We start from the raw sequence: 21,702 nt of genomic DNA, 5'->3' as shown, positions 1-21,702 counted from the left end.
CTATTTCCAGTGATGCAGTCGCTGCGTTCTGCTATTGTTGGTTTGTAAATTATATCCTTTCTCAGTTATTCCTACTTACTCCTTTTCAATTATACCCTTGAATATTTTGGCCGTTGAAGGATTAATGATTCAAGATAGGAAAAGGGCAGGGGCTTGACACAATAGTGGTAGGTTGAGTCATCGAATCAGTCTCGTGCAAATGTAATGTTAGGCCATTCCTTGGAGTTGAATCCTGCGATGTCATGACATATAAAGCATCTGTTTGGCCCTTTATATCAGTTTCTTGCAAATGCAATGTTTGGCTATTCCTTGTAACAATAATTTTATAAACTTTGCTCCGCGCGCATTCAACATGACTGATTAACTGAACCAATTACCAACTCAGTATAGTAGCATATAGTATATATAAACCTTCTTTAATGTGTCTCATTTACTAATAAGAAATTAGTACAGTTTTATTAGGCGCATTGTTTACTAATTCAACTTTTGATATTTTTTTCTTGTGAATTGCTTGCGATGGAAGTTATCTTGATGCACTTTTCTCTGTCCGTTTTTGCATAATGTGTGCCATTTGGGAACATTGCAGCCTTGGCTTGACGAATCATGATTAGAGATATTACAAAAAAATGTAAAAATGGAATCACTTATATATCTAGGATTTGGAAGCAATGGTTTTTGAATATGGACATGCAACAATGTTTATGTATTGTTTAACTTATCACTACTATGGCAGATTATGTATTATGCAGTAGCTGAAAGTTAAAGTTACATATTAGAGTGTTCTTTATCTTTTCAATTCCTTGAAAATCTTTTTTTATTTAAATCTTTTAATGGTTAAATATATTTTTGGTCCTTAAAAATACTGTAACTGTTAGTTTTAATCCTTCCAACAACAAAAAAAAATCAGCTCAACTAATTGTCCTTCTTTATGCTCTTTGAGAAGGAAATGATTATGCTGATTTTTTGGCTAAACTAGGCACTTCCTCCAGCATTTATCTCATGATCCATAGATTGTAGTTTCCTTTCTCTTTGTTTTTTTCCCTTTTGCTTCTTTAGCTTTGTTAAAATAAAAAATCCAACAACATAAAAAAACAAATTCTAACAAGAGTGAATTAGATATTGATAAGCGTCAAATGAACACTAATTTACCTATATAAAACATGATATTTATTAACTTATTTATTTTATAAGAAAGCTCATTAAAAACACCCAAATAATGTAAATAGTATTGAATCAAGTTTATATGAGTTTCCTTCTATTCTATTTTATTTCCAAAGTGCAGTTAAATAGAGCAATGGAATGAGAGGTGCAAGCAAAGAGCATAAAGAGGACAATCAACAGAGCTGAAATGCAATAAAGATACTGCATTGTTTCAGCAACAAGGACAAGATGTGAGGGTTACCATCGAGAAGGATTGCAAGTCACTAGTTGATAGCATTGATGGAAGACTATAAGATGTGACTGAAACTCTACAGTATTCTAAAATTGCAAAATAATTAATGAAGAATAAAAATCATCCATCATAAAACTGTCATCCAACTTGAGGATAGCATTTTTAACGAGTAAGGATCATCTCTATTTGACAACATAAATTTTAGTTTATAATTATGCACAAGCAAATATCATTAATGTTAAAGACCTATAAAACATAAGTATAGGAAATCAATAGCACATTGCTAGCCTTTGAGTATTTTTTTTTAATGGTCCTTTGAGAAGTAGTTGATGGTCATCCATTGCAAAAATAGAGTAAATACCAAGAAAGTACTAACTTTGTTCCTATATATAAGCTTTAGTCAAGAAAAAATAAATGTCCTTAAATATAGACTAAAATTTAAATTAGTAGATATATTCGTTCAAATACACCAGTAGTTAATACTACCATAAAAATAAAATAAAAAAACTACCATAGTACTCTGTGTGGAAAAGGTCAAACTATGAGCCTGTGCTAGAAGATAAGGAAAAACATAATTTTTATAGATCCATTGTTATAAAAAAAAAATTAAATGGATTAAATATAAATTTTTAAATGCCGAAAACATAAAAATTCATATTTAATTAATTCATTGTTAAAAAAATTTACACTTACAAGAGACAGTTCTATAAGTACCGAAATTTAATACAGAATTTTTTTTTTTTAAAATTTAAAATGATAAACACCATTTCACTTTAAAGCAGGGATTAAAAGTCGAAGAAATTTTTTGAAAGAATAAAACAAAAGGTTGAAATATTTATAAGGTTCAAAAACTTATTTAACTTCAATAATAATAATAATAATGTGGTTGACTATTTGTGTAAGTAGTGCCCAATTCTGAGTTTCTGCACTGCATTATGCTTTTCCCTGGAACTGATTCCTAAATACGATTTTCGATTTTTGAGAATAGTAGTTAAGTACCGTTGAAGATATTGTATGTCGTTCGAGGTGCCTTTAAGTAAATAATAGGTGCCTAAAGAGCAACAACTTTTGAAAGCTTTTGCTATGTTAATACTAACCAGGCCTGTAGAGATATGTAGCTATATTAGCTCGACCCGGGTCCACCATCCTTCCTACTTATTTGAAACCCTAACCCTAACAGACCAAACTGCTGTTGTTAAACCTCAAGACGAACACCACCAAGCTTGCTTCACAAGGCAGCCACACAACCTCTCTGCTATCTCAAACAATTGTAAGGTTCAGTCATCGATGACTCCTTATAGAAAAATATCAATGTCTAGTGACTCAAAAAGAAGAAGAAGAAACGCAATGGCGGTTGCAGCAACAGATTTTTATTTACCTAATGACTGTTGGGAATCCGTCTTCAAATTCCTCATTGACGACAACGACATCAACAATGGTTTCTACTTCAAGTCTCTTTCTGTCGTCTCCAAACAGTTTCTCTCTATCACCAACGGTCTCCTATTTTCTTTCGCCGTGTCCTCCGGCAGTGAATCAACACGCCTTCTTCCCTCTCGCCTCTTCCAAAGATTCACCAACCTCACCTCCCTCGACCTCACGTGGTACAGAGGTAACCTCAACGAGCTTCTGTCTCAAGTCTCTTGTTTCCCATTGAAACTCACATCGCTCAATCTCTCCCACCAATCCTACATTCCTGCTGATGGACTGCGAGCTTTCTCCGTAAAGATTACAACGTTGACATCTCTCATTTGTTCGAACATCCGTATTTTCAATAGTAATGACTTGTTCCTCATTGCCGAATGTTTTCCTTTACTTGAAATACTTGACCTCAATGGCCCTTTATTTTGTATCGACGGTTGCAATAGCATTCTCCATGGGGTAGAGACTCTTTCATTAGCATTTTCCAGACTCCGCAAAATTAATCTCTCTCGTCATGACTACCTCAACAACCATTTGCTTTTCCACTTGTTCAAAAATTGTAATCTTCTTGAAGAGACTATCATTTCTAACTGTGATTTTGGGAGAATGAGTGTCGAGAATTCTAAGTCTTTCAAGGATATTGGTGTAAGCCCTCAATTAAAGTCTCTTGATTTGGGTCACAATCAATGTTTAAGAGATAAAAACATCATAATGTTTGCTTCAATTTTCCCCAATTTGCAGCTGCTTGATCTGCGCCATTGCTGTAACATATCTAAAAGAGGTATTTGTCAAGTTTTAAAAAGATGTTGTCAGATTAGACATTTGAACATATCTTGTTCTCCTGTAAATCTACTTGAAATTAATTTTGAACTCCCCAAGCTAGAGGTGTTGAACTTGTCATGTACAAAAAAGTTAATGATGAAACGCTTTATGTGATCTCAAAGAATTGTCGTGGACTTTTGTGCCTTTTACTGAAAGATAGTTATGGTGTCACAAACAATGGAGTGAAGCGTGTGGTAGAAAATTGCACACAACTGGAAGAGATTGATTTGAGGGGTTGTTATAAAGTGCATCGTAGTGTGGTTTCGTCAATGGTATCTTCAAGGCCATCGTTGAGAAAGATAATAGCATTATTTGAGTGACAGAAAGAAGAAAATCTTCTCGTGTCAAGGATGCATTGTTTGCTAGCATCCTAAAAATATCATGCTTTGAATTCTAAGATGCTTTATGGGTTTTTCCCCCTCAAAATGTAGTTGACGACTCAAAAATATAGGCATGAAGTTTGATTGTTAAATTTATAACTATTTATTTAAATTTAAAGATGATATTTGTTTTAGTAGGCTTAATGATAATTTTGTTATTTTTGCTGTTTGTTATGGTTCTTCTAGTTGATGCTCTTGGTTCTTTTTATGAGTTAAGTTATAGTCTTTAGCTTAGTATTACAAATTGTACTCATTTTGTTGTTTATTATAGTCTATAGTTATAGTCTTTTTAGTTAGACACATTTTAGGTTTTTTTCCTTTCCGCCATTACCTGTATTGTTTTTAAACACGAATCTCTTTTTAAGCAATTTTATGGGGTATAAAAAAACATTAGGGTCTTCAATTCAGCATTATTAGTTACGTGGTGTGGACTGTGGAGGTTGAGAACGGAGAAAGATCGACTGTGGTACAAGGTTCTCACAAAAGCAAGTATAGGGAAGAGATGGGGAAAATTAAATGTAACACGTGAGATCCGTCTCTTTAATTAAGAGAGATTGAGAGAGTGGAGTAAGGGATTGGGAGGTAATCATAATTGGTTTTCAAACTGGTTTCGTAGAAATATGGGGGGAAGCGAGGGCACATTTTTTTGGAGCGACGAATAGGTTGGTGGAGTCACCTTAAAAGGAGTTTCGACTGACTTTATTCCCTATCATTGTGTAAGGAGGCTAGAGTTTCAGATACGATGAGGAAAGTTGAAAACACTTGAGCGTGGGACCTGCACTGGTCTAGACTCTAGAGAGCTATATGGTCGGGAAGGAGACATGTTGAACACAATGTTGGAGGGAAGGGAGTAGGGATATGATAGCATGGGAAGAGGATAATTCGAATATATATTCTGTCAAGTCAGCTTATAATGTTCTAAACGGCGAGAGTGTTGGTGATGAGGAGTTTCCGATAAAAAAACTTCGGAATAAAATTATTCTGTCGAAGGTGTCCGTGTTTGTATGGCAGGTAATGCAAAATCGTATTCCACCCAAGCACAGTCCATGTAGAAGAGGAATTATAGGTAGGGATGAGTTACATTGTATAGTAACAGCTTATGTTTTGCTTGCCCAACTGTATCAAAAAAGTATGGTTCGGAATTGCGCATTGGCTGGGAGTACAAGTGGTGTTTCACAATGTGTACCATCAACTTTATTACCTTTACAGGGCTGGTTCGTGACGAAAGATGCAGTTCAGGAACTTGAAGCCATTTGGTTCACGAGTATGTGGAGCATTTGGAAGGCGAGAAATGAAAGGATTTTTCATTATAAGGATTGGATACTGAATCGATTGTCGATAGTGTCAATCTTTTATCATCGAGTTGGTTGAGATTAAAGTCGTCAAAGTTTATGTATGGATTGAACCAGTGGTGGTCGAACCCGCTAGCATGCTTAGGGGTATCAGTGGATGTTTGTTTTTGCTAAATATGTGCATTATTGGAAGCAGTTTTGTTTCAGGGGGGTGGCTGCTGCGTTGTTTTGTGCTATCTGTTTGCAGTGATGCAGTCGCTGCGTTCTGCTATTGTTGGTTTGTCAATTATATCCTTTCTCAATTATTCCTACTTATTCCTTTTCAATTATACCCTTCAATAGTTTGCCCGTTGAAGTAATGATTCAATATAGGAAAGGGGCCAGGGACTTGACGCAATAGTGATAGGTTGAGTCGTCGAATCAATCTCGTGCAAATGTAATGTTAGGCCATTCCTTGGAGTTGAATCCTGCAATGGCAAGAGATATAAAGCATCTGGTTGGCCCTTTATATTAGTTTCGTGCAAATGCAATGTTTGGCTATTCCTTGTAGCAATAATTTTATAAACTTTGCTTTAGGCATTCAACATGACTGATTAATTGAACCAATTACCAACTCAGAAAAGTGCATATGGGAAATTGAATATATAGAACTTTACTGTGTCTCATTTACTTATAAGAAATTACTAGTTTAGTAGTTTTTAGATAATTGTACAGTTTTATTAGGTGCATTGTTTCATAATTCATGAGTGTCTTGTATACACCTTTTAGAATTGCTGTGAATTGCTTGCTATGGAAGTTATTTGTGAATCACTTATATCTAGGATTTGGAAGCAATGGTTTTTGAATATGGACATGAAACAATGTTTATGTATTGTTTAACTTATCACTACTATGGCAGATTATGCATTATGCAGTAGCTGAAAGTTAAAGTTACATATTAGAGTGTTCTTTATCTTTTCAATTATTCCTTCATTATCATTTTTCTGTCTCTTTTCATGCATCATTAAGAATTAGAGGAAAATGGTTGTTAAGAGGTTAACAATTAGCGTAAAAGGTCTAAACTGAACCCTAAGAAAACAAAATATGAAAATCTAGTGTGTCTCAAATATATCTCAAAACATTATTTTAAAAATAAATAAAAAATTTAGTCTCATTTCATCTGTTTGATTCTCAAAAAGATAAAATGAGAGTAAAAAATTTATTTGTTGTTCTTACGATTGTGATTGTGACTTTAGAAAAAACAAATTAGTTGATTGTTAAGGAACATGCGTATTTTTTTTTCCCCTTATCTTTGAGGATCTGATATTGATAAAGTCAAGCTCATTTAATAAAATTTTGAGTGATTTTTAAATACTGGTCTATTATGGATGAATTATCAAAGTGATTCAAAGTAGAATTTCCTCTTGGTATATAATATTTTGTGGTATTAAATTGTAGGTATTGAGTTGTGTTAGCAATGAACATGATGTCAAATTTATGGAAGAAGTTTCTATAATATATTAAACATGAGTGCAAAATGATATTCAAAATTTAGAAGAATATATATAAATTAACTTAAAGGTGGAGACTAAAAGCTCTGATTAAAAATATTTGGAGGACCATTGTTTAGAGATATTTTTTAGAGAGATTAAAACATATTTTAATATATTTATAGGAATCAAACACTTATTTAACCCTATTCTAAAATAACACCAAATTCATAAAGAATAATTGATGAAGAATGAAAATCATCTACAATAAATTTGACATCCAACTCGAGGGTAGAATTCTTAACATTTTAGGGGATGTATTGGATTAGGATTCGAAGGGATTTTAAAAGACTTTTTAATGATGAAAAAGTTTTGTGGTATTCAATCAAGACTATTTGCAACTTAAAAAAAGTATTGTTGTATTCAATCAAGACCCTTTGTCATTTTAAAAAAGTCTTGAGATATTAAATCAAAACTTTTTATCACTTAAAAAAAGTCTTGTGATATTCAAAATCATTCAAATTTAGAAGGATTGTTTAATAAATTGGATTTTGATGGATTTTGTGAGATTTTCTAGTGAAATTTTAGAATGAAAAAATCTTTCATGAAAACATGAGATTTCTTGGGATTGTTTTTCTTTTAAAATTTTACTCTCTCTTCTCCTCTCTTCTCTCTCTCTCTTAAAAAAAATAAGAGTATGTATTGAGAATATTATGAAAGAGAGTGTGTGTAATCATTTCATTTCAACGAGTCTTTAAAATTCATAAAATATTTTGAAATCTTATAAATCCATAAAATCATTTTAAATCCTTTAAAATCTTATAATGTAAATCCATTGAAATCCAAATTATAAATCCTGAAAGTCTTTTAAAATCATGAAAGTCATTAAAATCCTGCAAAGTTTCTTTGAATTGCCCTTTGAAAAGTAGTTGATGAATGTTCAAGGGTCATCCATTCCAAAATAGAGTAAATATATATCAAGAAAGTACTAACTTTGTCCCTATATATAAGTTTTTAGGGAAGAAAAAGAAATGTTCCTAAATATAGAGTAAATTTAAATTATTAGATTTTTTTTTTTAGAGAAAATTATTATATATATTCTTTTCAAATACACCATTAACTAATACTACCATAGTGTATGTATGGAAGGGTCAAGCTGTAAGTTTATAGTAGTAAAACATATATTTTTTTTATATGAAGTAACATATATAACATGTAATCTCATATGATTAAAGTATATATGTTTGGTAACAATCTCCTTTATTTTTTGGTCGTGGTTGCAGTTTAAACCTCATATATTATATATATTATGCATCGTCTCTACATAAACTGAAAATGTTTTTCTTTTCTCGTTATAATTTTTTTAATGCGAAATATTACCTTTTCATAGTCACAGCGGATTAGCGAAATTTATCAATCGAGGTAACTTCCTTAAAATTCTTAGATAACTTGCAGGAAAAAAAGTGAGGCAAATTCTATTGGACAATGATTCTAAAAAATTCAATGGAATATTGATCAATCAATCCAAAAGGATATTGTTTTTTTATTTTTTACAAGAGAAAAATGATATTTTTTTTTTAAGGACGGAAAATGATATTGTTATTTGTTGCTACTTTATTATATATATAATTATTAATTGAAGTTAAATAGTTTGTACCTATGATCAGAAGTTATGTAACGTTTGAGGTCATAACTTTTAACATATCATTTTTCTTCTTGTATTTTACCTTCATATCTTCATTGAAAAAATATAAATATTGATTAATTTTTTTTTATGAGGTAGTTCAACCACAAATTTTATTAAATCAAATATTTTAAAAATCTACTAACTTATCCGCTAACAATATTAGCTAGCTTGTTAGTTTTTTTAAGGAATATTAGCTAGCTTGTTAGTCACATGTGACTTTTTATTAAACAGAGGATAAGTGTCTTACAAGATGTTCTTTAAAAAAAAAGTGTCTTACAAGATGAGAAATTAAAGTTGAACATATTCATACGAAAACAAACACACTAGGAACATTCAAACACAAAATAAACATATATGACGTACTTTGGTTAATATATTTTTTTTTCTTATAATATATGATTGTGTCTCCTCTTCCGACTAAGTTCTTCTCTAAAATAAGAGTTAGTGATTGAATCCTTCATCGAATAATTTATTTTTAAATAATGAATTTATAATCAGAATACTAGCAATGAGTCTACGCCAAAGCTACTCAATTATTTGCAACTTACAACATAAGCTTATTTACACTCTATAACACAATCGTTTATTATGATAAACACTTAAGAATAAACTTACATTAGTTATTTATTTATTTTTAAAAAAAAGATTAAATTAAATTATTTTCGTACATGCTATAAACTATTTTTTGTAAGTTATATTTAGTACTTATCAAAATAAAAAAAATAAAAAAAAAGTTTATAAAACTTGTTATAAACCGTTTTTATAAGTTCATTCCAATAATCTCCAAAAATTAAAGTCCGAAGATAAGATCAATCTTCCAAAATTAAAGTTAGTATATAAGTTCAAATAAGCCAATCTAAGAAATACTCTCGTTTGAATTGTTTTATTTTTAAACTTATGAAAAATAGTTTATACAAATAAATAAATTATTATGTTAATTTATAAATTCTCTCTAACGAAAATTATATCGTTATAAGCTGATTTTTCATAAACAACTAACAAACTTTCGAATAATACATATAAGGCTTAATACATGCTTTGATCTCTTAACTTATTTTTGAATTCCAATTTGGTCCTCTAACTTTAAATTGTCTCAATTTGGTCCCCTAAGTATACCTCCGTTTATTCAACTGATCCTTTTTGTTAGTTTTTGTCAAAAAAACGTTAACTTTGTCCATGTTGAAGAAGTTAACGTTTTTTTAAAAATACTAACAGAAAAGACCACTTGGGTAAACATAAGTATTCTTAGAGGATCAAATTAAGACAGTTTAAAGTTAGGGGACCAAATTTAAATTTAAAAATAAGTTAAGGGACCAAAACATATATTAAGGTACCGTTTGGCCAGGCTTTTTTTCGGTCTAAAAGCTACTTTAAAACAAAGTTAAAATAAAGCTCTTTAAGAAAAAGGCTAAAGTTGTTTGGTTTCTTTATTTTTTTTTAGTTCTAAAGTTATTTTTGAGTTAAAAGCTGTTCGGCAAAATATTGTACAAAACTTTGAATTTATTATTTTTTGGTGGTGTCTGGGGTTCGAACCCGGGACCTTACATATATTTATGCATTGTCTATAAATAAAAAAAAAACTTTGAATTCATTATGAATTAACATAATAAATAAAAAAATGTCTAAAATATTTTTTGAAGGGAAAAAATGTTTAAAATATAAAAGATATATTTTTACCAATACTATATTTACTCAATGACGTTTATTTTGTGTAACATGAATACAAATTTGTACAATATCTTTTCCAATTATACTCTATAATAAATTTTGTTATAAGAATACCATATTTTTAGTGTTGGTCAAAAAGATATGAATTAATATTATATAATATTATATTTGTTACATTGCTGGTGTCATTGAAAAAGATATGTTTAATTTTTTTAATAAGAAAAAGATATGCATAGTTTGTTACAATACAAATGTGTAAATTATATATAAGTATAATTTTTTTAGGCAACTACACTTGTACTTTTAATTAAAATCAAAATTTTATAAAAATAATTATACGCATTACACAACACTAACAAAAATTATACGCATTAGCATAACAAAAAAAAAAACAGAAAGAGGAACATAAAGTATTACTCTAAATGCTAACGTGTGTGTATTTCCGTGGTTGAAGAAAGGGAATAAAAATATTCGGTGTCATTCATTGACAGCGTGAATACAAATATTTGCGAGGATGTGATAATCAAAAGATATTGAAATTAATATATAAGTGATAAAAAGATAATAAAATTTCTTAAAAAAATAGATAATAAACTTTAATGGAACTTCATTAAAAAATTAAATGGACCGGTTAAAAAAAATAAAATAAAATAAAATGGAGGAAAAAAGCATATTGAAAAAATAAAACAAAAGGTTGTCGGCGGGAGTTGAAGAGAGGTGCTTGTGAAATAAATTAGGGAGAAATATAATTTTTTGAAGTAGCATTCAACAACTTTTGGTTAAAACTCATTCCATTCAATTTTATGCATTCTAAAAAAATACTTTTTTCGAATGTACTTTATTGATATTGTGTTTGGCCTAACTTCTCCTTAAAAACTTAGAAAAGCTAAAAAAAAGCCGGATCAAACGATACTTAAGCCTACATATAAAACTTATTTGTTTACTAAGTTGTTTTGCATGAACTAAAAAAATAAGTCAATCTAAACGGAAAAGTGTTATCAAAACTGTGAAACAAATCCACATGTACGACGGCGCCAATTTGATTGGATAAGGTTACGTGCATCTTGTTCCTCCTCAAAACACAGAGGGAAAGGGGAAAGAGAAGAACTCAAACTATGGCAACACTTCAAGCTTCTCTTCTCTCTAAACCTCTTCTCTTCCCATTCCTCATTCCTAATCCTTACCACTCTACTCTTCTTAAACCTCATCACTTTAATCCCACGCGCCTCCACCCGCGCGTTCCCTTCACTCCCCTTCTCTGCACTTTTCAACCCGATACTACACTTCCCCACTCCGAACCTAATCCCGAACCTATCTCCGATTCTCCTAATCCCGAGTCTGTTACGATTCTCGATTCAAATTCTTCGAATGAATCGAATTCGAGATTTGAAAGTGTTGATGAAGAGAAGGTGGAGAGTGTGGAGAAGAAGGATGGGAGATTACCGATAGTGGTGTTTTTGATTGGACTATGGGTGAGAGCGAAAGAAGGATTGAAGAGGGCGTTTTCGAAATTGGTTGATTGGTGGCCATTTTGGAGGCAGGAGAAACGGTTGGCCAAGTTGATTACCGAGGCTGATGCGAATCGGTTGGATGCTGCTAAGCAGACTGCGCTTTTTGTTGAGCTTAATAAGCACAGGTTTTGTGAAATTCGAAATTTCAAAATTTGTGTTTTTGATTATAATGTAGGAATAAGCTAGAAGAAAATTTTACATTTTTGTATTGTGTTTGGAAAATTGGGTTTTAGTGTTGTTTGAAGATTGTAGGGCATGTAAACCAAGTGGTTGAACTCGAGTGAATAAAGAACTTTAGGGCCCGTTTGGATTGAGCTTATGCAAAACAGCTTTTGCAAATAAATAAGCTTTTTATTTATTATTCATAAGTTTGTTAAGGTAGTTTATGAAAAAACAATTTATGAAGATAAAGTTTTTGTTAGTGAGAACTTATGAATTAATATAAAAGCTTATTTATTTGCATAAGCTATTTTTCATAAGCTCAATCCAAACGGGGCCTTAGTTAGAGACGAACCGTTTGAGAGAATTTGTTTTGGAGTCCTGACTTTAATTACCACCTGGCTGAACTTAGGGCCACTAAGGCAAGACAAAAAAATGATTGGAGGACATGCAACAATTTGCTTGGGAAAATTCAAAACTAGAAATTGAAATTATAGAAAAAACACTTAGCTTTACTATTTGGGTCACAACCTAGAATTAGTATAATACTACAGCTTAGTTTTTTTTTTGTTGTTTAATTTTCATTTGTTGTTGTTATATATGTTTTTAGGAAGATTTTAGCTTCTGTTATGAAAATTAGGGTTCTAAGATTAAGAGAAGAGGAAGAGAAACTGGCTGTAAAATATAACATTTTTCTTCATTGATGAATTCTTTTCCAAAGATACAATACACTTAGGCCCTGTTTGAATGAATAACTTATTTGCAGCTTATAGCACAAGTGCCTATCATGATCAGCGCTAATGTATTAGCTATTTCTATAGCAAAAGATAAAATAAAGTTAAATTGCTTTTGTATAAGCTATAAGCCGTTTTCATATGCCATCATTGAGAACTTATGTGAAGCTGTTTTTATATGCTATCATGGAGAACTTATGAAAATAAGCTGTTTTCATAAGTTCTCCCAAACAGTCTCACAAATCTTATGTCAGTTGATTCAAAAAAGTCAATCCTAACAGACCCTTAATAAACTATTCTACATGAACGATAGCTATCCATGTGTCTCTATCTTAGAAAAGCATAGTAAATGTCAACATAAAAACATTAAAATGAACATAATAGTCCTGAAATTTTCCGTTGGGTTTGTAATTCTTGAGATGGATCGATCATAAGTCCACTATCATATGTTTTTCATTTATTTATTATAGTCCTGAGTCTGTGATAAAGAGGTTTGAAGAAAGGGACAGAGCTGTGGACAGTAGAGGAGTGGCAGAATATCTTCGAGCACTAGTGGTCACTAATGCTATTGCAGAATATCTTCCTGATGAGGAATCTGGAAAACCTTCTGGAATTCCTACCTTGGTAATTCATGTTTTTCTTTGTATTTTGCATCAACTTTCAGTATTTATTACATAATTTACAGTGCTTCATTATACGCTAGTGAAGGTGGAGTGCAACCAGGCATCTTGTTTTGTAGCTATTTGTTGATACTAGGCCTTTTGATCAAATTGCTTTAACAAATGTCTGTCTATTAGTTCATTTTACCTTGCTCTAGTTTTTCCCTTACTCTAGTTTTTACCTTAAGCTGCTTATGGTTTTGGGATAGTTGTTCATTGGGAAGCTAAGAAGCATAGATACAACTTTGATGTTTTGAAAAATTAATTTAAACGAAGAAATCTGGGATTTTTCGGCCAAAATTCCGTAAAAGGGTCCCGGTCCTTGACTTTTTCTGATATTTTTTGCCGAATTTCGGAGGAACCGCCTCAAAATGACTTTCTTTTACTACCGAGAGGCAGAATCAAGCCTCATAACCTGAAACACAACCATAATGCTAATAGGTTTCACGTTAAAATTATCATCTGAGATGACGGAGAAATTAGGGGGCATTCAAACATGATTTAAGTTGGGGGAATGAGGTGGAAAAATGCCTCAAGTTGTAATTGTGATAGAAAATGTTTCTTAAGTTCAAAGAAATTTAGCACTCAACCACAGAAGTTGTAATGCTGTTTGGTGTTGAGTTTTGGTCCCTAAAAACCAACAAGAGCATAAGCCCGATGTTAGTAAAATGAGGAGACAAAGTCAATGGTAGACATACAATAGGGTGAGAAGTGAATGCATTTGAGAGAAAGTAAGGTGTAGCATAGCATCAGTTGAGAAGAGCATAATGACGTTGTTTGATCAATGTCATTGACAAACCTAATAAGAAAAAAGATTTGCTGGTTTTCTTTCTACAATTCTTTTTGGATAATTACTATTTTCATACTCAAACAAATTATTAAGTAATATTTCTCCGATATATGCTTTTGGATCTTTTTTCTTTAAGAGTCGAATCTGAGACCTTGAGGAAGAGCACACTCCAAGGTCTCAAGCCAACACCATCAGCCAACCCAAGTGGGTTTATATCCTTCTGTATCTGAAATATTTAATTTGTGTTCTTATCATAGCTTGAAAGACAGCTATCAAAAGAGACAGTTTTTCCTTTGTTAATATGAACTTTCTCCTGATCTAGTTAACATCTTCATTTGACAATTTCAGTTCATAATTTCCTTGGATTATGCTGTGGAAACTTATGTCAAGCTTATATTTTTCAGTTGCAAGAGTTGAAACAGCGGGCATCAGGGAACATAGATGAGACTTTTCTCAACCCTGGAATATCTGAGAAGCAGCCGTTGCATGTGGTTATGGTAAAATATTTATCAGAGGACTTTTTTTTTTTATGCTTTGAGTAGTTAGCCTACACTTATATATATTATAGAAATACATTTGTTCAATTTTCTATTTGCATTCCAGATTCTATTGTTTGATTGTTCTCGGAATCTCATGAAGCTGCTTCATTTTTTAGGTTGATCAGAAAGTATCAAACAAATCACGTTTCACACAAGAGCTTATCTCAACTATTTTGTTTACTGTAGCTGTTGGATTGGTCTGGTACGAGCCTCTAGTTTACCTATCTCTCCCTTTCTCATTCTGGTATATAACATCCACCCTTTGGCTTTGATGCATACTTGTATTCCTACTGTACGTTTCTCAGGTTTATGGGTGCTGCTGCACTTCAAAAATACATTGGAAGCTTGGGTGGGTTTGGTTCTTCAGGTGTTGGTTCAAGCTCATCTTATACGCCAAAGGAGCTAAACAAGGAAGTAATGCCAGAAAAGGTTAACCCGTTAATCTGCTCTTACTTATATTCTTTTATTTTTCTATTACAATAATACAGTATGGCATATAGACTATTCTTTCTTTTGGAAAATACATGATTGAATAGTTTAGGTGTGTATTAGCAAGAAATTTGGGTTGTCAGTGAGTATCTTGGATGGGAAAATTGTAACACGTGAAGAATTATTTTATTATCCAAATAAGATAGTCCCCGCTAATGATGCCATTAATTCTTGAAGTATATCCAATACTATCAAATGAGTTATTAGTTTCCTTACCCTTATTTGTCATATGGAAGGTCTTGCATATACGATATATCGGCAAATGAGAGATTCTGCCACGTATTATATAATCATAATTTTAATCTTTATCTCTCTGTCTCGCCTTGCAGAATGTAAAAACTTTTAAGGATGTGAAAGGTTGTGATGATGCAAAGCAAGAACTTGAGGAAGTTGTGGAGTACCTAAAAAATCCAGCTAAATTTACTCGCCTTGGAGGAAAGTTGCCAAAGGTCTATAAAAGTTACTGGTCTTTTTGTTTTTAATTTGCTTATAGCTTTTGTTCATATATCTTTCTACTTTACATGTATGTATGCATTCTCAATTGTTATTAACAAAGTCTCTAGTCCCATCACTGTTTAGGAACTGTTTACATATTTACTCTATCTTTATACATCACATTGTGTTTTGCACACTAACAAACAATCAACGCTTTGGTATCATGATATTATGTATTCTTATTATTTATATTTCATGTTATGTTATGCTGATGAACTTTATTTTCTTTGAAATGCTTCCTTTGTATGTGTATAGATAAAAAAATCATGCTTGTTAGTGCAATTTGGTTGTAATAATTTATTTATGAAGTCAGGCTAAGATGATCCTCTTTTCAGGGGATTCTTCTGACAGGGGCACCTGGAACTGGAAAAACTCTGCTAGCCAAGGTCAGTTAAATTCTATAGTCGTATATTTTTGGGAAGTTTTTGGAAGGACTTAAATCTGGACTTTGGTTCTTATCTGTGACGTTGATATTTTTTACATTCTTTGCATACTTTTACTGAACTATAACTAAAGTCAAGCTTTATTGCAATATTCATAATAAATTAATCCATTGAACTTCAATATTATTATGATCTGATTGTTTGCTATATCTGGGACCTTGAAGGCTATTGCTGGAGAAGCCGGTGTTCCATTTTTCTATCGTGCTGGTTCGGAATTTGAGGAGATGTAAGTCTTCTTTTGCTAGATTATGTTGAGAAGTGGGCACATGCTATGCTAGAAAGGGGGTATATTCTGTTATTCTGAAAGTAGTGCATAAAGAATGTTGTTGTTGTTAACAACTATGCTGTCTATCGTGGACCAACCCCAGGATAGCATGTGGTGGATGGCCTCTATTTGAATAGTTTCTGGACAATTACATAATTAATATTTTAAACACTTAGTTACTGTAAAATCAATCAAATAACTACAATTTTTTGAAATATTCATGATTTGCAATAAACAGTGACAATTCTTCATCAAAACATAGATGTAAATTTTACAAGCAAAAGTCAAGGAAACAAAAAGTTTTAAGTCTTAAGACTTGAAGTAACTAAATATTAAAACTCAAATAAATGTTTTAGTCAATAGAATCAAAGATCATCATCATCAAGACTGAGATGAAGTTGCCATGGCTGAACAGAGGAGGGAAAACACATAATGAAGTTTACTCTGCTCTATTATCATGAAACAGAGGGGAAAATAAAAAATAAAAAAACCCTTAATGTGGCCTTCTCTGTTCTATTCGCACAAGAGAAAGAAAAAAAAAAAAACAAGGCTGAAAAACAGTTTAAGTGAAATTGTGCTGCTCGGAGGATACAGATCCAGCGGTAGGGTAGATGGTGGCTGCTCCACAGAGGTTCCCGTTCTTGTTCTGCGTGCAGAGAATGGATGTTTTGGAGGAAGGTTTTGCGGAATAGAGAAGGAAAGGGAATGTTAGGGTTTTTAGGGAGCAAAATACTGAAAGTGCCCCCGACAAACATCTCTATTTTATGGGTATTTTTGGGTTTTTGAGACCCTCATTGCATCGCATATGTTGTGCCACAAGGGAATGAGTCCAGACAATTTGAACATTACATATATGTCACATTGTGATGAGTTATAAACATTCCATAATTTCTTATTTCTTTTAGATTTGTGGCACTATACGTTGGTAAATTAGATGCTAAAATGTTTTCATGTGAATCTGTGATCTCTCAACAAAATTTCTAACTTTGATCTGTGTCTATTGGCATTTGTGAGTTGTATTTTTTATGTCAGTCTTCCATTATATTAAGGAAAGTTTAATATGTTGGCTGGTATGGATGATAGGATTCATATTTCTGTTTATGCTCAGGTTTGTTGGAGTTGGTGCTCGTCGTGTAAGATCGTTATTTCAAGCAGCCAAAAAGAAGGTTTGTTGCTTTTTGTTGATGATCTCTCAAAACAGTCTCCTATTTTAGTTTACTAAAACAGGACTTCTACATGTTTCTGATGGTGGAACATTTTTTCTTCTGTATCTTTTGTAGGCTCCTTGCATTATTTTCATTGATGAAATTGATGCTGTTGGATCAACTAGGAAACAGTGGGAGGGCCACACCAAGAAGACATTACACCAACTTCTTGTTGAAATGGATGGGTTTGAGCAGAATGAGGTATCTTTGAGCGGTTTGAGTTGCAATTTGTTCGTCTCTTCTTTTCCAAATTTATTTATCATTTTTATGCTGTAGGGAATAATATTAATGGCTGCAACAAACTTGCCTGATATTCTTGATCCAGCTCTAACGAGGCCTGGTAGATTTGATCGACATGTAAGTTCTTATACTCATTGTTTCCCCTAGAGAAATGATATTTGAACAACCATTTTTTGACAACTTTTGTGACAACTTTCTCTCTCATACTCACATTATGTTTTTACTTTCTCACTCTATTGCTTTGGTTTTTGTGTCAATACCCTATTTTCTATGTAAAATTTTGGTTGTCTCAAAAGTTGTCATATAATTGAATGTTCAAATAACACAACTCTTCCCCTATAAATGAATTTATGAAGAGAAAGAAGAGCAGTAGAAATATGAAAATAAGTCATGTCGCAAGAATTAACAAATTAAACAAGAGACAAAGGAAAATAAAAAACATAGGTAAAAAATCCTTTCCAGTTTCTCTTTCAATCCAGGTTGTTCTACCCGGTTAATGTGTATATAATATAGATGATAAGATGACCAATAAATTCTGGATTCCAGATTGTTGTACCAAATCCAGATGTACGTGGTCGGCAAGAAATATTGGAACTCTACCTGCATGATAAACCTACAGCCGATAATGTAGATATTAAAGCAATAGCCCGTGGTACCCCAGGATTCAATGGGGCAGGTGAGTATTATTTCAATATATTTGACATGACATAACTCCTATCAATGTGAATCATATACTTCTTCAAATTCCTGACTGATGTTCTCTGTAATTATATCACTAACTAGATCTGGCAAACCTGGTGAACATTGCTGCTATTAAAGCTGCGGTTGAAGGTGCAGAGAAATTAACAGCTTCTCAGTTGGAGTTTGCAAAAGACAGAATAATCATGGGTACAGAGCGAAAAACAATGTTTGTATCGGAGGAGTCAAAAAAGGTATGTGTAGGAATATGTATATGTCAGGAAATTCAGTCTGCTACTTAAGAACTGTGGCTTATTTTTCTAATCTTGTAATCTTTTCAAAACTTTTGAACACGAGCTTCTGTGCTGCATTATCTTAAAATTCCCGAGTCTTCCCTGTAGTTGTAAACCCATAATTCTAAGCATAAATTTATTATCATAATAGAAAACATATGTCTTATGATTGCTTTAGACCTAACATCAAAATACTAAAAATACTTTAACATAATTTCTGTAATTTGACCATTATATATACTGTCAATGAAATAGTCTGAGAAAATACCAATCTTTTTTTTATATGTATGAAAATAGAAAATTGGATGACCATCTAATGAATAGTTAGTTGCTAAATCAGCTGTTAGCTGGTGAGCTGATAGGATAGGTAAATTGGTCTTTTGTAAAAAAAATCCCTGTACCTTGAACCATTTCCTAGAGTAATATCTATTATCTAACCTGCTGATTGCTCAAAAACAAATATTTTATCAATTTTTTGTGTCTATTTTATTTAGCATAATTGGATTGTTGTGTTGGTATTATAAAATATTAATCCATTGATGCATGCTCAGTTATGTTATTAATGGTTGTAAAAATATCAGCTTACTGCTTATCATGAGAGCGGCCATGCAATTGTTGCCCTTAATACCGACGGTGCACATCCAATTCACAAGGCAACAATCATGCCCCGTGGATCTGCTTTAGGAATGGTTACTCAGCTTCCCTCAAGTGATGAAACATCAATAAGTAAGAAGCAGTTGTTAGCTCGTCTTGATGTTTGTATGGGAGGACGAGTTGCAGAAGAACTTATCTTTGGTCGGGATAATGTCACAACTGGAGCTAGTAGTGATCTTCAATCAGCTACCGAGCTTGCGCAATACATGGTAATATGCTGCTTCCCTGTTATGTGGAAAGTGCAGTTGTTGTATTTATTAACTCTACAAATATCATTCAAAATTTTATTATTTTATATTCCTTTTGTTGATGTTCATTTGTGACTTGGAATATTGATAAGTAGTAACTGAAATTCCATATCATATGATAAGTTGTTATATATCTTACTTTCTGCTGAGATTATTTACATATCATATCATTTCAAAATGAGCTTGAAATTCATTGCTTATGTCTGTTGTATTTTAACTCTCTTCACAAGGTATCAAGTTGTGGGATGAGTGATACAATCGGACCAATTCATATAAAGGAGAGACCAAGTTCTGAAATGCAGTCACGTATTGATGCAGAGGCAAGTTTTACAAATTTATAATTTTTTAACTTTCTAACAATTGAAATTATGTTTGGATTAGTTGATTTGCTCTTCTAAGGACATCAACAATCAAATTCATGGTTGTAGCTGAGCTTTTCCTGTTCTGCAGGTTGTTAAACTCCTTAGAGATGCATATGATCGTGTGAAAGCTCTTCTGAAAAAGGTTTGTTGAGTATTATTGTATATCTATTTTTTTTTGTAGTTTTTTTTATTATATATTAGAATCAAAAGTAACCTTTTGAGGTATATAAATTCATTGAAAAAATTGGCAACCCTGAATTATGCAATGTTTGATATTTTTACTGTTTGGCATGTACAAAGTCATAACTAGCCATTTTTGTCATTTTTTTTAGCACGAGAAGGCATTACATACGCTGGCAAATGCATTATTAGAGTCTGAGACACTTAGTGCAGAAGAAATCAGACGATTACTTCTCCCGTATCGGGAAGGAAAACTTCCAGAACAACAGGAACAAGAAGAAGCAGAAGGGGATCTTGTATTGGCGTAATATTTCTCTCTACTTCATGTCTATTATTGTACTAATTATAGGGGAAGCTCTGTACAGTATAAATTCCTACAGGTAGTTTTTTTTAATCTATTCTGCAGCTTCCCTCCTTAGCCCATGCAATTCTTGTCATAAGATGATTATAGGAAGTAATTATACACCTTTGAATATCTGTGTAGCAAGTATTCCTGCTAACGATAACAAAGGTCCACTGTTAGAATACTACAGCACTTGCTGAGGGCAATATTTTTTTGGAGAGAACTGTGTAATTTTTAGACAGATATTTTATTGGACAATTGTGTTTTGTAGCTTATGCATTCTTCATTTTAATAAGAATTTCTTATTTATTATGAGATTGTGTCATTGTGACCCAAGTGTCTCTTAGCAAGGTTAAATTGTCAATGAAAAGCATTATTGTTTCCCAAGCCTAAGTTCCTGAATCCTGGTCCGTATTATTGAGATGGTTGAATGAATAATCTTTGAATTAACTGGAAAATTGTATTAAATGACATTGCATAGATATTTTTACTTAAATTTTGGAGTCTCCAACCTATCAACTTCGAGAGAACTTTTTTTCAACCTTATTTTTATCGTTTGCCTTAAATTAAGGAACCAAGAGGTGAGGAAAATGAAGATTTTAAATTGTTCTCCAGTTTCTATGAAAATTCTCGATATTTACTTGTGTGAAATGAATATAGAGCCAATAAATAACAAATTAACACAATCAAACTTAAATTTAAATCTTTAAAATGTCGAGACTTGTGGATCTCTAAAACCTCGCATCAGTAAACAAGATCAACTACGGACCTGGATTGGTGCTGTAATAATTGCATGTTGTTACACGCAGTTTTAGATTTTAACCGTTCATTTGAGTTCGAACAGTTATGATTAAAAATTATCTTTTTAATAAAATGATCTTGGCCGTACAACTTTGATTGGACGGTTGACATGCTTTACAGCAGGAAACCAGTTTCCCTCAACTACTAGGTTAATCAACCGTACTACCTGTTTTGCAAAACTTCAAGCTTCCTTACACTGTCACCTTATGCCTCATTTTAAACTGCATTCCCTGATGACCCTGTAAGTTGGAGGTTGGTATATGTTAATGGTTAATCCCAATTTGAGGGGTTACATGTGAAACTGTGAAGTGTGTCTTTATTGAACAAAGCCATATGAGGGAAAGTTTGTCTATCACACTTGTTTTTGAACATTACTAATGGCAAAAGCTAATGCACGATACTCATCGGCTTTCCAAATTGTGTTTTTGAAACAGCCAAAATTGTTTGTTCGAACACAAAGAAGTGTACCTATGTTTTGTCCAAT

General features: G+C 32.3%; 2 protein-coding genes across 2 annotated transcripts; both read left to right on the top strand.

The window, feature by feature from the left end:
* Positions 1-2,740: 2,740 nt before the first annotated feature.
* LOC25482362 (uncharacterized) lies at positions 2,741-3,954 on the top strand. The gene is made up of 2 exons (XM_024774343.2): positions 2,741-3,593; positions 3,692-3,954. The coding sequence occupies exons 1-2, from the start codon at positions 2,741-2,743 to the stop codon at positions 3,952-3,954; spliced, it is 1,116 nt and encodes a 371-aa protein (XP_024630111.2).
* A 7,163-nt stretch (positions 3,955-11,117) lies between these two features.
* LOC25482361 (ATP-dependent zinc metalloprotease FTSH 11, chloroplastic/mitochondrial) lies at positions 11,118-20,675 on the top strand. The gene is made up of 17 exons (XM_013610911.3): positions 11,118-11,766; positions 13,005-13,158; positions 14,388-14,480; positions 14,639-14,724; positions 14,828-14,951; positions 15,341-15,460; positions 15,842-15,892; positions 16,114-16,175; positions 17,323-17,380; positions 17,495-17,620; positions 17,696-17,776; positions 18,206-18,335; positions 18,443-18,591; positions 19,212-19,493; positions 19,763-19,852; positions 19,983-20,036; positions 20,227-20,675. The coding sequence occupies exons 1-17, from the start codon at positions 11,246-11,248 to the stop codon at positions 20,380-20,382; spliced, it is 2,337 nt and encodes a 778-aa protein (XP_013466365.1). The 5' UTR covers positions 11,118-11,245; the 3' UTR covers positions 20,383-20,675.
* Positions 20,676-21,702: the final 1,027 nt, after the last annotated feature.

The sequence above is a fragment of the Medicago truncatula genome, chromosome 1 (assembly GCF_003473485.1).
Source record: "Medicago truncatula cultivar Jemalong A17 chromosome 1, MtrunA17r5.0-ANR, whole genome shotgun sequence".
NCBI classification, from domain to species: Eukaryota; Viridiplantae; Streptophyta; class Magnoliopsida; order Fabales; family Fabaceae; genus Medicago; species Medicago truncatula.
Note: the sequence above shows the minus strand (reverse complement) of the source record. Positions and strands in the feature narration are given on the sequence as shown.